This window comes from Elgaria multicarinata, chromosome 3, assembly GCF_023053635.1.
Source record: "Elgaria multicarinata webbii isolate HBS135686 ecotype San Diego chromosome 3, rElgMul1.1.pri, whole genome shotgun sequence".
Lineage (NCBI taxonomy): Eukaryota > Metazoa > Chordata > Lepidosauria > Squamata > Anguidae > Elgaria > Elgaria multicarinata.
In genome coordinates, this window is record NC_086173.1 from 55,043,797 (window position 1) to 55,057,211 (window position 13,415).

The following is a 13,415-nucleotide window of genomic DNA, read 5'->3' on the forward strand; positions in this document are numbered from 1 at the left end:
CCTTGCACTCCTGGAAACACAGAGATAAATGTTATCACACTTCTCTTTGATAGTGCTAACCTTCCTGTCTTCCCCTGCGCAATCTTGAATTGCATCTACTGTCGCTACAGCCCAGTAGGACTTTTCCCCCCCAGAATGAATGAATGAACTGCAGGTCTTTGTAACAAAATTGTACTCTCCACAAGCAATAGAACCTGATGCCTGTAATGTGTATACACAGTGGTTCATGTCTACGTTATTCAGCTGAGACCCTGCTATCAGTTTTATGCATCTCTCTCTCTCTGTGTGTGTGTGTAACACACACACACAGGAAGGGAGGGAGGAAGGGAGGGAGGGGGAGAGGGAGAGAGCACTACCATCTTGCTACCTTCCTATGCTGTATGCAGATACCCCACCCCCATCCCCGCAAAGCAAATGGCCCCAGGTTTATCATCTAAATTGTAAGGGCCCAGCAAGGATAAAAGTCATTAACATTCTCAAACAAATGAGTGGAGAAGTTATCTGTAGTGAATCTTGAAGTGAATCTTTCTGTATCTCATGCTTCGGTCCACAATTCACCTGCCCATCCTGCTATAAGGCTTCGGTCCAATTTAGTATGTAGCTCATCCCGTTGGAAGTCCCAAGGTGCCTGATCAAAGAAAAAGAAACAGACCATCTTCCAGGGCTTACTAGGAAACAAGCTTCCTAGTAAATGACCCCTTTGGCACTTCCAAAGAGGTCATTTAAAATAACAAGCACAAAGAACAAAAGAACAAAAGAAGAGCCCTGCTGGATCAGACCAAGGGTCCACCTAGTCCAGCACTCTGTTCACACAGTGGCCAACCAGCCATTGGCCAGGGACCAACAAAGCAGGACATGGTGCAACAGCACCCTCCCACCCATGTTCCCCAGCAACTGATGCATATGGGCTTACTTCTTTTTCTTTGCTTCAGGCTTCATTCTCTCTCTTTTTTTGCTTCAGATGTAGAAAGGTCTAAATGATCATTATCACCACCAGTAGTCACTTTCCTCCTGGCTGATCCAGCAGCAGCTCTTTTGAGCATTTCAATGACATTGTGATAAAGCAGTCAAGTGATAAATCTAGTTTATAAAATCTCTGATGAGTTATTGCATTAGGGTCAGTTTTAAAATCTCTGATGACCTATTGCAAGATACTCATTCAGAATCCAGATACACACATACACTTTGCACTCTCATGAATGCTCCTATCCCAGTACCTTCACAACAACCATTGTGCCTTTTTCTTATAGTTCTGCTGACTTGAGTCAGCAGAACTATAAGATCATTCCTTGTCTATTGAATATTCCTTGTCTATTGAATATTCCCCAAATTCAGCTTTTGGTTATGACCTCTTTCCTGAACAACTGAATATAGAGATTTCCCACTTATAACTGGAGATAAGATAGATAAGGATATAAAGTCCTTAAATGGCTGATAACACTCTACTGCCACCTGTAGGCTACTGTTGACAGTACATGCCCTTTAAAGTTCCAGCGTCAATGGGGATAATTCTTTGAGCTTTATCACATCAGCGTTATACTGTGCAATCATTGCGAATTGCATGCAAAGGACTCAGGCGTTTTCCACCTCTATCTAGAATCATAGAATAGTAGAGTTGGAAGGGGCCTATAAGGCCATTGAGTCCAACCCCCTGCTCAATGCAGGATTCCACCTTAAAGCATTTGCAGGGAGTTCAGCCCTTCCTGTGGCAAAATTTGCTTGAGATTCTTTTACACTGTACAGGGAAGAGTTGAGGATCCATTCACTCCTTTGGCCTCTCTCATTGCTGCATCCCATCTCCTCAGTCCCATCCTGCCACTGCCATCAGTGCTATGGTACGTCCAACAGATACATGCAAGAGAATTTGTGGAGCTTCCCCTTCTGCCTGTGGGTCACAATATGGGGTTTGCTTGTGCAATGCTTGTGCTCCTCTTTCCTTCCCCTCTCCCACTCCCCAAGTCCGCTTAAAGCTGCTCTGAGTTGAAGATCTGGTTATACGGAGCCCTTTCTTCTTTGATTCTGCACCTTAACTCTTTAGTGCTGAACTGCTAGTATTTACCAGATACTTACAAAGCACTAGAAAAGCTCTCACAGGCTGACCTGTTACTCCATAATGGGCATCTAAAAAACCTTCTGCATTGCTTCATTTTATTTGGTTTTTTTTTTTAAGGTGGCTGTCAGACACAAGAGAATTTCTGTTCATGTCATCTTCCCGGCCAGCCACTTAGCGTAAAATTGCCCATAAAAGTGAACTTAAATTACAAGTGATAAAACCGCAGCCTCTCCTAGCCACTGTCAGCCTTTTCTGTTCTACAGGTTGCTGGAGCTGATATTCTTTGTGACAAGAGCAATGAAGCAGCTGCAAGCACTTATCCTCAGCTAAGTCGCCATAAATTGAAAATCCTTGGGTTCTTCTTCTTGCTTGTTTCAGAATGCTGTGAGGTTCTTCCTTAGTTTTCTTCCCAGCGTTTCTTTGTATCAGCGGAACGGTTGCACTGGGAAGAGCTTGACCACTTGACCCTGAGCTAAGGTTAAATGTGGAGGTTGAGGTGGAGAGGATGAAATGCACCTCCCTTAACTCACCCCCCTCCACACACTCACCCTTTCACAATGGACAAGCCCAGTGATACTGCCTGTTCCGGGCCAGGGGTCAGCATCATCAGGAACTCGCAAGGGCCCATATCTCAGCAGGGGCCACCAGTGTTGAGCATGAAAATGCTGCTGCTCCTCGAGGCCATTACTCTCCTGCCCTCTCTTGGTGTGTAGTAATAGGAGTGAGAGGGAGCAGCTTCTACCTGCTCATGTGCTTGTCCTTCCTCCAGAGCTGTTGGTGGGGATTGATTCCGAGGGAAAGGGTGAAAGGTTAGTGGACCTCTTCACCAAGAGCCTTCAAAACCTCAGGCCAGCACTCTATCTGGATGTTATTTGAGGATTCTCATTCTTCTTTTTCTTACTCTTCCCTGGCTTGGCATGTACATCTACAGTATGATAGGGATGAGGCAGCTGGAATAAAAGGAGGATTTTATTTCTCTTTTTAAAAAAGTAAAAACAACAACAACAGATTTTACACACCAAAGTAGAAAACAACAAATCAGGAGAATGTTTCTGACACTTGGTGAGAAGAAGCAAGGTCAAGACAATAGTACATCAAAATAAGCATTTCAGATAATGTAATGCTGTACATTAAATAAGATTGTCTTTCCAAAATGATAAATGAGGCACTTTGCTTCTATTTTTCATTACCTCTTGCATGAGTTGGGTTAGGGTCCCTGGGTGGGGGGTGGGGAGCAATGATTGTATATCTTCCTCCACCTTCAGCTTATGGATAGGGTGGGCTATGTACACCTGAATATATAAATAAACAAGTAATTGTCTCATAAGCCAAAGGGAGACCATGGGAGGAGGAAGAGGAGAAGGAGAGGTGGCTCCGCCATTTTGTATTGGTTGTCAATCTTGGCTGACAGCAGCAGGATGTGACTACAGGAGAACATCCATCACTACCCCTCATGTGACTATCAGGGGCTTCTGATTTGGCTGTAAAGGACAGAAGTGGGGATGAGGGCAGACAGGAAGAAAGAAGAGGCAGAAAGTAGTGAGTTGGGAGGTACTGTGTGAGGCCTGTTTCATGGGGAACATGAAGGAGCAGTGGGCAATGGGAAAGGAGAGGGGAAAGCGTGCATGCAGCACCTGGTGAAATTCCCTCTTCATCACAACAGTTAAAGCTACAGGAGCCCTGCCCTCTTTTGTATCTGGTCACTCTAGTATAGTTTCTGCAGCTTTAACTGTTGTGATTAAGAGGGAATTACACCAGGTGCTGCATGCATACAGATGACACGTGAAGAAATTCCCTGTTAAAGATACAGGAGCCCAGTCCTCCTTTCCACATGGTCACCCTACCAAAACTGAATTTGTCCCTCAAACTGAAAGAGGTTTAACACCCTGGTCTGTATAATGTGTACTACTGAGTAAACATGTATTAAACTGTCAACATTGTGTGTGTGTGTGTGTGTGTGTGTGTGTGTGTGTGTGTGTGTGTGTTGGGAGGAATCCTTTGTTCTTTCCTTGGAGCTGCTGCTTTTTAATTATTCTCTGTTTCTTTTCTGCAAACTGTTCCCCACTCAGTTTCCCCCACAGCAATGGTGTGGAACACACGGTCACCCTTCCCTCCCTTTGCCCTTCAAGACTGATCGCCTCTTTCTTGTTCTTTCCAGTAACTTAGGAGTACCTCCTGGCCGGGGCAATTGCCCCTTGACGGTCCCTTTGCCCTTTGACCTCATTTACACAGACTACCACGGGCTGCAGCAAATGAAGCAACACATGGGCCTCTCCTTTAAAAAATACAGGTAAGAAATATTGGGTTGCTGCTGCTGTTGTTTTTCTTTCCTTCTTTCGTATCTTTTTAAAAGGCTGTTAATGGAAATGGCAGTGACGGAATTGGCGTGCAATTTTATTCACTCCATCTTGGCCCCTGCCTTACCAAGTGTAGCAAACCTTCCTGTTCCAGACATGAAACACACCCAGCCCAGCTCTGCAGTACACCGGAGTCCTTCTTTACCATCTCTCTGGTATTGTTCTAGCCATCATCCCCACCCACCCCTTCATTGTTCTATGTGCACTCCAGGCTCCAAGTATACAGGTGATGTTCGGCTGAGTGATTCTTTCCCCCATTGGGTTTTTAATGCAAAACAGCCTTAGAGACTGAGATGGCTGCTTAATCCTTTCCCGGCCTGTTCAAAATCGTCATCTTCCAAGCTGTTTTCTCCTGGGGAGAATGATTTGGATGGGGTCCCGTAAAGCTTGAGGCTCAGCCCAGGACCAGTTCTGATAGTACTTGAATATATTTGTCAAACTCTTGTCTGCTTGGAAGGGCATCAAAATAAAGGGGATTCATTTTTATTTTTTATAAATGGCTCCTACCTAGGATCTTCAAGGGTGAGGACTGATGTACATGTTTCAATAAAATCCATAAAAACAGAGATTGCCAATTAAAATCCATAAAAATGAAACTTACCAATAAAAGCCTATAGCACCAACTAAACGGAGGGCCAGAGAAAGCAGGTGGGTCTTCAGAGCTTTCACTGTGAAGGCCCTCTCACTTGTATTCACCAGCCTAACTGTCCTTGGTTGCAGGCAAGTGGGAAGAGCCTTCTCCATTTGTCCCACCCTGTCTCTCTCCAATTTCTCTGGTCCTTTCCCAGTGGCCACAGCACAGCTACACCACCATAAGAAACCAACATCTTTAATTTCTACAGGGACCACACAACTCCCCTGTTAAAACAGCTTTACTGGCTTCTGTTCTGTTTCCGGGCATAATTCGAAGTGCTGGTTATGACTTATAAAGCCCTATACGGCTCAGGTCCAGGTTAACTGGAAGACCATATTCTCCCTTATGAGGCTGCCTGTCCTCTGAGATCGTCAGGGGAGGCCTTTCTCTTGGTTCCACCTCCATCACAGGCACGCCTGGTGGGAATTCCGGAGAGGGCCTTCTCAGTGGCTGCCCCAGGCCTCTTCCCAGGGAAACTAGACTGGCTCCCTCTTTGGTGTGTTTTCCAAGGCAGGCTAAAAAATTTCTGGTTTGGCAGGCCTTTGGGGAGTAGTTTTGACCTCTGTTGATTGTTTTGACCTCTGTTGTTTATATATTGGATTTTTAAAAATTATTCGTATTTAAAATATTTTAAAAGTTTTAAATATTTTAATATTGTACCATGTTTAATTATATTTTTAATTTTTGTATATCTCTATTTGTTTTTAACTGTACATGTTTTAATTTGTAAAGCCGCCTTGAGTCCCAGTATTGGGAAAAAGGCAGGAAATAATGATGATGATGATGATGATGATGATGATGATGATAATAATAATAATTCTAAACAATTCATGGTGAGGTTCACTTATCAGTGCTTTAATAAGTCAAAATGTCCTTATGCTTTTAACCAATCCGGCGGAGTGGGTGGGCAGCATACAATATCCTGAGTCTTTCAAGTTGACCTTTTCAGCATCAGTTCCATTCTTTTTCTATCCCTTTGAAATTATGGCTGTGCACAGTACTTGACCATATCAAAGGTAGGCATTACAAAGATTTTATCTAAATGGATTTCCCCTTAATAGCTGGGTTTTGTTTTTTGCTTGCCTGTTCAAAACAGCAGAAATGTACTGCACTATTCGATCTCTGCCCTCAAGGATGGAGCTATTGACAATTATTCCAAAATCTGAATAGAATCGAAACTGAAACTCTCTTGAACTTTTAGCCTTTCCTTATCCTTCAAGCCAGCAGCCCACTAAATTTCCACGTATCCTCAAGATTTAGACTTCCCTCTGACTTGTTTATCTCCATGGCTCTGACAGCTGGTAAATTGCCCAGCAAATGGCCTCCATGCTGTTTCCTGGCTGCCACTGCCACATGCTGGGATGTGCTCACAAAGGCAAAGGAGCAACCTTACATACCTCTCTCTTAAATAAAATAATAATAATATTGCTTTCTGTGGAGAATGCAAAGTCATTTGGGGGCTGGATTTCACATGGGCGTGTGAGAGCAACAGTAAATAATATATCAGTCCTCTGCAGGTGTGTTCTGCAAACATCACAAGAGGAGAGAAAGGGCTGGTGGAGGGGACAGTTCATTCCAGGGTGCCTTTGTGCCTGTTTTGACCCTCCTCTTCAGCACAGAGACAAAACCCACAACAGCTCTTGCCAGATCAGCACCTAGCAAAATTGTGTGATTTAATTTAGCACTGATCGCCCTGCTATTCATTACTCTTTTTGCCTATCCCTGCCGTTACCTTACACAGTTTTATGAGGGAGAAAGATGGCAAGCAGTGTTATTGCTTTTATTATAAATCAATTTTCTCTCTGCGTTCAGCTCGGTTGGAGGAGAGGAGTTGGCATTCCTGGGCTTGCTTGATACTTGCTGTGTTTCTGTTTTTCTCTTTTTCCCCCCCATTAATGTTACAAGCCAGTTTCAGGATGGCTAGCAGGACCTTGGGGAAAGTATCTGCAGAAGGAGAAAACAGAACTCTTGTGAAACTGGATATAAAATCAGGTTTAAATACATAACTCAGCCAACTTGGTGCCCTCAAGGTGTGATGGACTTTGGGATGTCAGAGAAATCTGCAATGGAATCAAATGAGTTCGGATTTCTACAAATCTGACCTTCAGATTCTGCAGCAAGTCTGTCTTTTCCAGAGTCACATGCATTTCATGGACATAGAATCATAGAGTTGAAAGGGGCCTAAAAGGCCATCGAGTCCAACCCCCTGTTCAATGCAGGAATCCACCCTAAAGCATACATGACAGATGGTTGTCCAGCTGCCTCTTGAATGCCTCTAGTGTGGGAGAGCCCACAACCTCCCTAGGTAACTGATTCCATTGTCGTACTGCTCTAACAGTCAGGAAGTTTTTCCTGATGTCCATGGGGACCATCTTTTTTTTTTTCTTTCCTAAATTTTATGCTAATTTAGTCATAGAAAAAATACGTTTTTTAAAAAAACACCAGCTGAAAATGCACATTTCCCTTATAGGCCAAAGCATAAAAATGTCCATTTTGGAGGGGATTTGCACATTTGGGGGGATTCGTGAGTTTTACAAATATGAATTTGTGCAAATTTGAGAAACTGGAAAAAAAATCTGATTCTGTCAATGAGTAGGCAATGGACCAAAAGGCACCTGACAATGCAGACGGAATGGATTTTACAAAACCCATGCATCCCTAGTTGGACTATAACTCTCACCATCCCATTAGCCAGCCTGGGAAAGGATGATGGGAGTTAGAATCCAACACATTTGGAGGGTGCCTGCTTGGGGAAAGCCGACAACTCAGATGTTCAAACTAACCTGCATATATCAAACTTCTTCAAATTTCACAACCCTTCAATTTTGGTAATGGACTTCCATCAGATTCAAAGGTTTAAGTGTGTTTTGTTTTTGTTTGGCTTCAGGGACTCATTGCCTCATGAACATGTTGCCAGTCTCCACCCCCATCTTACCTTCTGTTCTTCTCTCCCCCTTCTCTCTCTTGCTCATTTCCACTCCTATCATGAACTTAATTCTTCTACCTCTAACATGTTCCAATTAATTGCATATTGCTGGGTTGGTTACAGATTAAGGAGAGTTGAGGGGGGGGCTGATAATTTTATTTACATTGTATGTATAAAATGCCAGCGTTTCCCTCCGAGGAAGGTCCCCCTCAGAGCAAAGCTTTTGGGCCGGGTGCTCTGGTGAGCCATGCTGACTGCTCTCTCTTCTGAGTGACCAGCAAGGCTTCCTAGCAAATCTAAATACCCAATGCCACACTCTGAGGGATCCTCAGAAGCCTAGGGTGGGGGTGCTCCAGAAAGCTTTTCCAGCCTCTCTTGCTGCAGCAGGTAAATGGCCAGCATGGCTTTCTGGAGTGCCAGGCAGGATAAGCAGTTCTCCTGGTGGTGGAGAACACCTTTTGGGATCTGTGGCCTGAGATGGGGATTCATCTGCCCCATGGAAAGGCCATGATAGCAAGGGACTTGTAGTTCCCTGATGAGGCTTGCTGTGGCTTTTCCCATCTCCAACAAGTTCTTCCCCATACTGGTGACCACCTCTCGCCGCCTCCTTCTCCTCAAAGGTAAGCTTTTTTTATTTTTACTTGCAGAGGAGATGGAAGAGCAGCAAGGAGGGCTGGTAGCAGTGGGGGTAGGAGCAGGCCCCATTGTGAGTTGAACTTGAATTCAATGGGGGCGCGGTCTGACTTGCAGTGAGGTGAGGCCTTTCAAACTGGGAGAGTTTGCATTCTGAACTTCACCCCGTCGACATTAGTTATGGCTAACAATCTCTGTTTTTTTTCTGTTGGTTATACCTGTGTTTGCCTTAACCTTTAATCAATCATTAGTAGGAGAAAGGGGATCCCCACCCCAAGCTAGACCCTCAGCAGCAAAGCTAGCCCCATAGGAACCTGCCTGATCCTGAGTCAGGCCATGGGTTCATCTAACCCAGTATCGCTGACACTGACTGGCAGCAAAGGCTCTCCATGGCTTCAAGCAGGAATTTCTCCAGCCCTACCTGGAGATGCTGGGGATCAAACCTGGGACCTTCTGCATGCAAAGTATGTGTTTAGCCCTGACCACAGTCCCTCATTTACTCCTGGTATATGCAGGCAGAATATCACATGAGCTGGCTAGTCCCAGAAGCGTGGTCTGAAAGGAAACCCTATTTCCTCTCCTCTCCTCTCCTTGCCCCTGACCGGTGAAGTGTCTGGAATGGCCCTTTGACAGAGGCATTGCTTCTAGTAACTAGCCAGAATGATCTCCTACCCCCTCTACCCATGGTTCCTTTGTTGATTTCATAGGATATGTCTTCTTCAGCAAATATGCAACAAAATCTGTGGTGAGATTGCACTTGGATGGGGGATGAACAGAGAAGCTCATTCAGATATTTGCAATGTAAAACAAGCCTATCCGTCTGCCAGTTTCCATTTTGATGTGCGTTTACAAAATAAATGTGGTATAAGGTTAGCTTCAATCGGAAGAAAAAGAAGAAGAAATGCAGATGCCTGTACACCATCTCCTACTTTCCCTTGTTATGTATCAAGAGGCAAGAAGTTTACACATATCACAATGATTAGTCCCTAGCATGACGTTGGAAAAAGCACACCCTCTGAACATACCTCTATGGGCTGGTTTTATGTTCTATTGAATATTCCCCTTGGCTGGATGCTTGAGTGTTCAGTAGTACTTAGCTACTGCTTGGCTGAATCTATTCAGCCTAAATCTCCTTCAACTATTACTAGCGAGGCCTTTTGACACCTTTGTCTAGGCCCCTGCTTGTTGTCAATTTGTAATCGCATCCCACATGCCTCTCAGCTCAGCTCTTATTGTCCAGGCTCCAGGGCACAGCTGACTTTGTCTCAGTACGTTGTCCCAGAGGTCATGTTCAGGGCAGGTACCACTACATGCAGTAGCAAGGATGCTGCAGCCTGTAATTGGTCCCTGCAGCGAAGGGGTCCGTCACTGCCTCTTGGAGAACCCAGGGGGCCTCAGATCTTTCTTAAGGCAGGAATCCCAGAAAATGATATACTCAAACTGTGCGTGGCACAATGCCTCCCAGATAATGACTCCCCGGTTCATATTTTGTCTGTTGTTCCCGCACAGGCCATAACCGGCATGGCTTTCCCTCTTTTTTCTTTGCACAGGTGCCGTGTTCGAGTAATTGACACTTTTGGGACTGAACCTGCATACAATCATGAGGAATATGCCACCCTGCATGGCTACCGGACAAACTGGGGCTACTGGAACCTGAATCCTAAGCAGTTCATGACAATGTTTCGTAAGTGCTCACAACATTTATCGGTGGTTTATTGGGTGTGAGATGACACTTCATGGAAGATAAGGCAATTAATGGCTACTAGTCAGGATGGTTATATATTACCAGTACCTCTAGTACTGGAGAGAGTATGCTTCTGTATACCAGTTGCTGAAGAACACGACTGTGTAGGTGATCTTGCACCCATGCCCTGTTGTGAGTTTCTCATTGGAGCATCTGGTTGGCCACTGTGGGAAGAGAATACTAGCCCAAATAAGCCTTTGGTCTGATCAAGCAGGGCTCTTCTTATGTTCTCATGAGTGGTCAGACACAGAAATGAGAGTCTTACTGGGTCAGGGCAAAGGTCCATTTAGTCAGTCATCCTGTCTCCAGCAGTGCCAGGCCAGATGCCTCTCGAGCAGAGCATGAAGGTGACAACTGGGCTCTTTGTGAGGAAGGGTGGGATATAAATTGACCATGGCAGCCTACTGAGAAGGGTATCTGGGCTGGATGCTGGAGGTACTGTATTATGGTGGTTCTGCTCCAACTTGGATGTCCAATGGTGCTGGAGGATTATTGCTCTATTCTTTGGCAGGTATGCCATAGGGTGCCACAGGGCTCTATTTTATTCTCCATGCTAATCAATATCAACATGAGACCTCTGCAGGAGGTTATCCAGAGACGTGGGCTGAAGTGCCACCAATAGGCAGATGACACACAGCTCTATCTGTCCTTTTCACCAAACCCAGGTGAGGCACTGGGTGTTCTGAATCAGTGCCTAGGTACAGTAATGGACTGGATGGGGGCCAATAAACTGAGATTCAATCCAGACAAGATGGAGGTGCTGTTAAGCTGCCCAGCTGAGTAGTGTTCAACCTGTTCTGGAGGAGGTTGCACTCTCCCTAAAGCAGGAGTGCAGAACCACTTTGGGATGAAGTCCCAGATTCTTTGTTCTGAAAGTAGCCCGGTGATGACTTTCTAAGCAGTCAGTTACTCACACAACCACTTGATCAGTTCACAAAATCACTTTGCTATGGGCCAGATGTCTTTTTCACCCCTGCTTGGATTGCAGGTTGAACCTGCATCTTTTGTACAGATTAATGGTCACTCTGCCATTCTCAAAGACCATAGAAATTAAACATGGGGAATATAGCTGAAGGCTCTGGAAGATGAAGGAGCCCCAAAGGTGTCATGAAGACAGGAAATAACAAATGCCTGTGCCCTATGTTATGTCCATGACATGGAAAGGAGCCTAGAGATTCTGCCACATCTGCACCTCAAAGTTGATTTCCCAGGGGTTCTGGATAGGCAGCTTTGCTGATTCCACCTGACCTTAACCTTGACAACGATGCCCCAAGGAAAGCCAGCTTAATGGGGCCTGCCATTTTAATTAGCTTCCATACTTTACTGTCCCACTCCCACTGCTTTGCTAATTATGTTTTCAGGCTGCCCCGGCATCTCCCCCTTCTCCCAGCGTGGTCAGGGTGAAAGACTTGTAACTGACATGGAGCTATTTCAATGCAAGTATCTCTCTCTCTGGGAGCTGCCAAGATAACCAATCATCCTTCACCCAGCTAGAAGCAAAGTGACAGCAGGAAGAGTGGGATGTTATGGTAAAAATAACCTCAGGATTAGATTAGAAGTGAAACAAACCAGCCTTTGCAAACTGGCATTATGTTAAAACATTCTTTTTTGCACCCTCTCCTTTGCTATATGCAGTTGCACAAATTCAGTCCCAGAAGTGCCAGTGATACGATGGAAATCAGAACAGATTCACTGAGAAATGGACAGTTCTTGCTGGGAGGTTCAAGAGGAATGGGACTTTGGTTTCAGAAACAGGCGACTAAAATAATAATAAAAATGATCAAGGGGCTGGAACAGCTCCCCTATAAGGAAATGTCTGGGACTGTGTAGCTTAGAAAACAGGCACGTATAGGGAGACATGATAGAAGTGAACAAAATTAAGGATGGTGTGGAGAAAGTGGATAAAACCCCAAGGTCATCCCATGAATGGTGGGGGATTCAGGAGAGATAAAAGGAAGTCCTTCTTCACACAGTGCATAATTAAACTATGGAATTTGCTACCACCACAAGATATAGTGATGACCACCACTTTGGATGTCTTTAAAAGGGGATTAGACAAATTCATGGAATATAAGGCTGTCAGTGGCTCCAAGTCATGATGGCTATATACTCCTTCCAGGATCAGAGGCAGTATGCCTCTGTATACCAATTCTTGTATACCAGAGGGTGCTATTGCTCTCATATCCTGCTTCTGAGTTTCCCACAGGCAGCCAGTTGGCCACTGTATTAACGGAATGCTGGACTAGATAGGCCTTAATCTGATTAAGCATGGCTTTTAAGTTCTTATAAAGATGAAAACTTCCAGAAACAAGTCCTCTTTAGAGGCAGTCAACTGTCCTGAGTGGAGGGAGGGTCTGTAGCTCAGGCGTAGAGCATCCGCTTTGCGTGCAGACGGTCCCAGGTTTGATTCCCAGGTAGGGCAGGAGAGACTCCTGCCTGAAACCCTGGAGAGCTACTGCCAGTCAGTGTCAACAATGCTGGTCCAGATGGGCCAATGGTCTGATTCAGTATCAGGCAGCTCCCTGTGTTCCTGTGAGCCCAACTGAGTGTGGATTGATGGTTTCAATTTCAGTCTTAGTTTAGAAAATATGACTTTATTGCTGTCATTTCATTGTGAATCCAATAGAGCATTTCATTGCAACCACCAACATCGTACCAATTAGAAGTGAGATCCTTTGCGGTGACATGAAATGCTTCATAGCTTTGGACACAATCTCTGACAGCTAACTAAAGAAACCAAAACCTTTCATCATGGTGGCCAGTTTCTTATGGGCCTGCTCTTCAGTGCACAGCATGGACACATCTATGGCTTTCAATTAGAAACTTGCAGCTCTTGTTTTTGCTTTACACAAAAAGGATGAGACTGACTAAGGCTGGTTTTATTATTTCTATTTGTCTCATTTTATCCCGAACATCCTGCAAAGAGCATGATTTTCCTACCCCATTCAGAACTCTTAGGAGAGGCTGAGAGAGAGTGGCTGACCCAAGATCAATCCGTAAACCTCATAGGTAGGAATTTGAACCTGCACCACTCAGTCAATTGCAGTCTAGCCACCACACTGACTCTG

General features: G+C 44.8%; 1 protein-coding gene across 2 annotated transcripts in view; it reads left to right on the top strand.

The window, feature by feature from the left end:
• Window positions 1-13,415, top strand: part of MGAT5B (alpha-1,6-mannosylglycoprotein 6-beta-N-acetylglucosaminyltransferase B) — a 218,547-nt gene that overhangs the window by 158,385 nt on the left and 46,747 nt on the right. For both annotated transcript variants that reach the window (XR_010025196.1, XM_063120366.1), the window contains 2 exons: window positions 4,212-4,343; window positions 10,154-10,287. Coding sequence is in view for 1 of the 2 variants with exons in the window: in XM_063120366.1 (XP_062976436.1) it covers window positions 4,212-4,343; window positions 10,154-10,287 (266 nt within the window). In the remaining variant the exon portion in view is untranslated. The remainder of the gene's footprint in view (window positions 1-4,211; window positions 4,344-10,153; window positions 10,288-13,415) is intronic.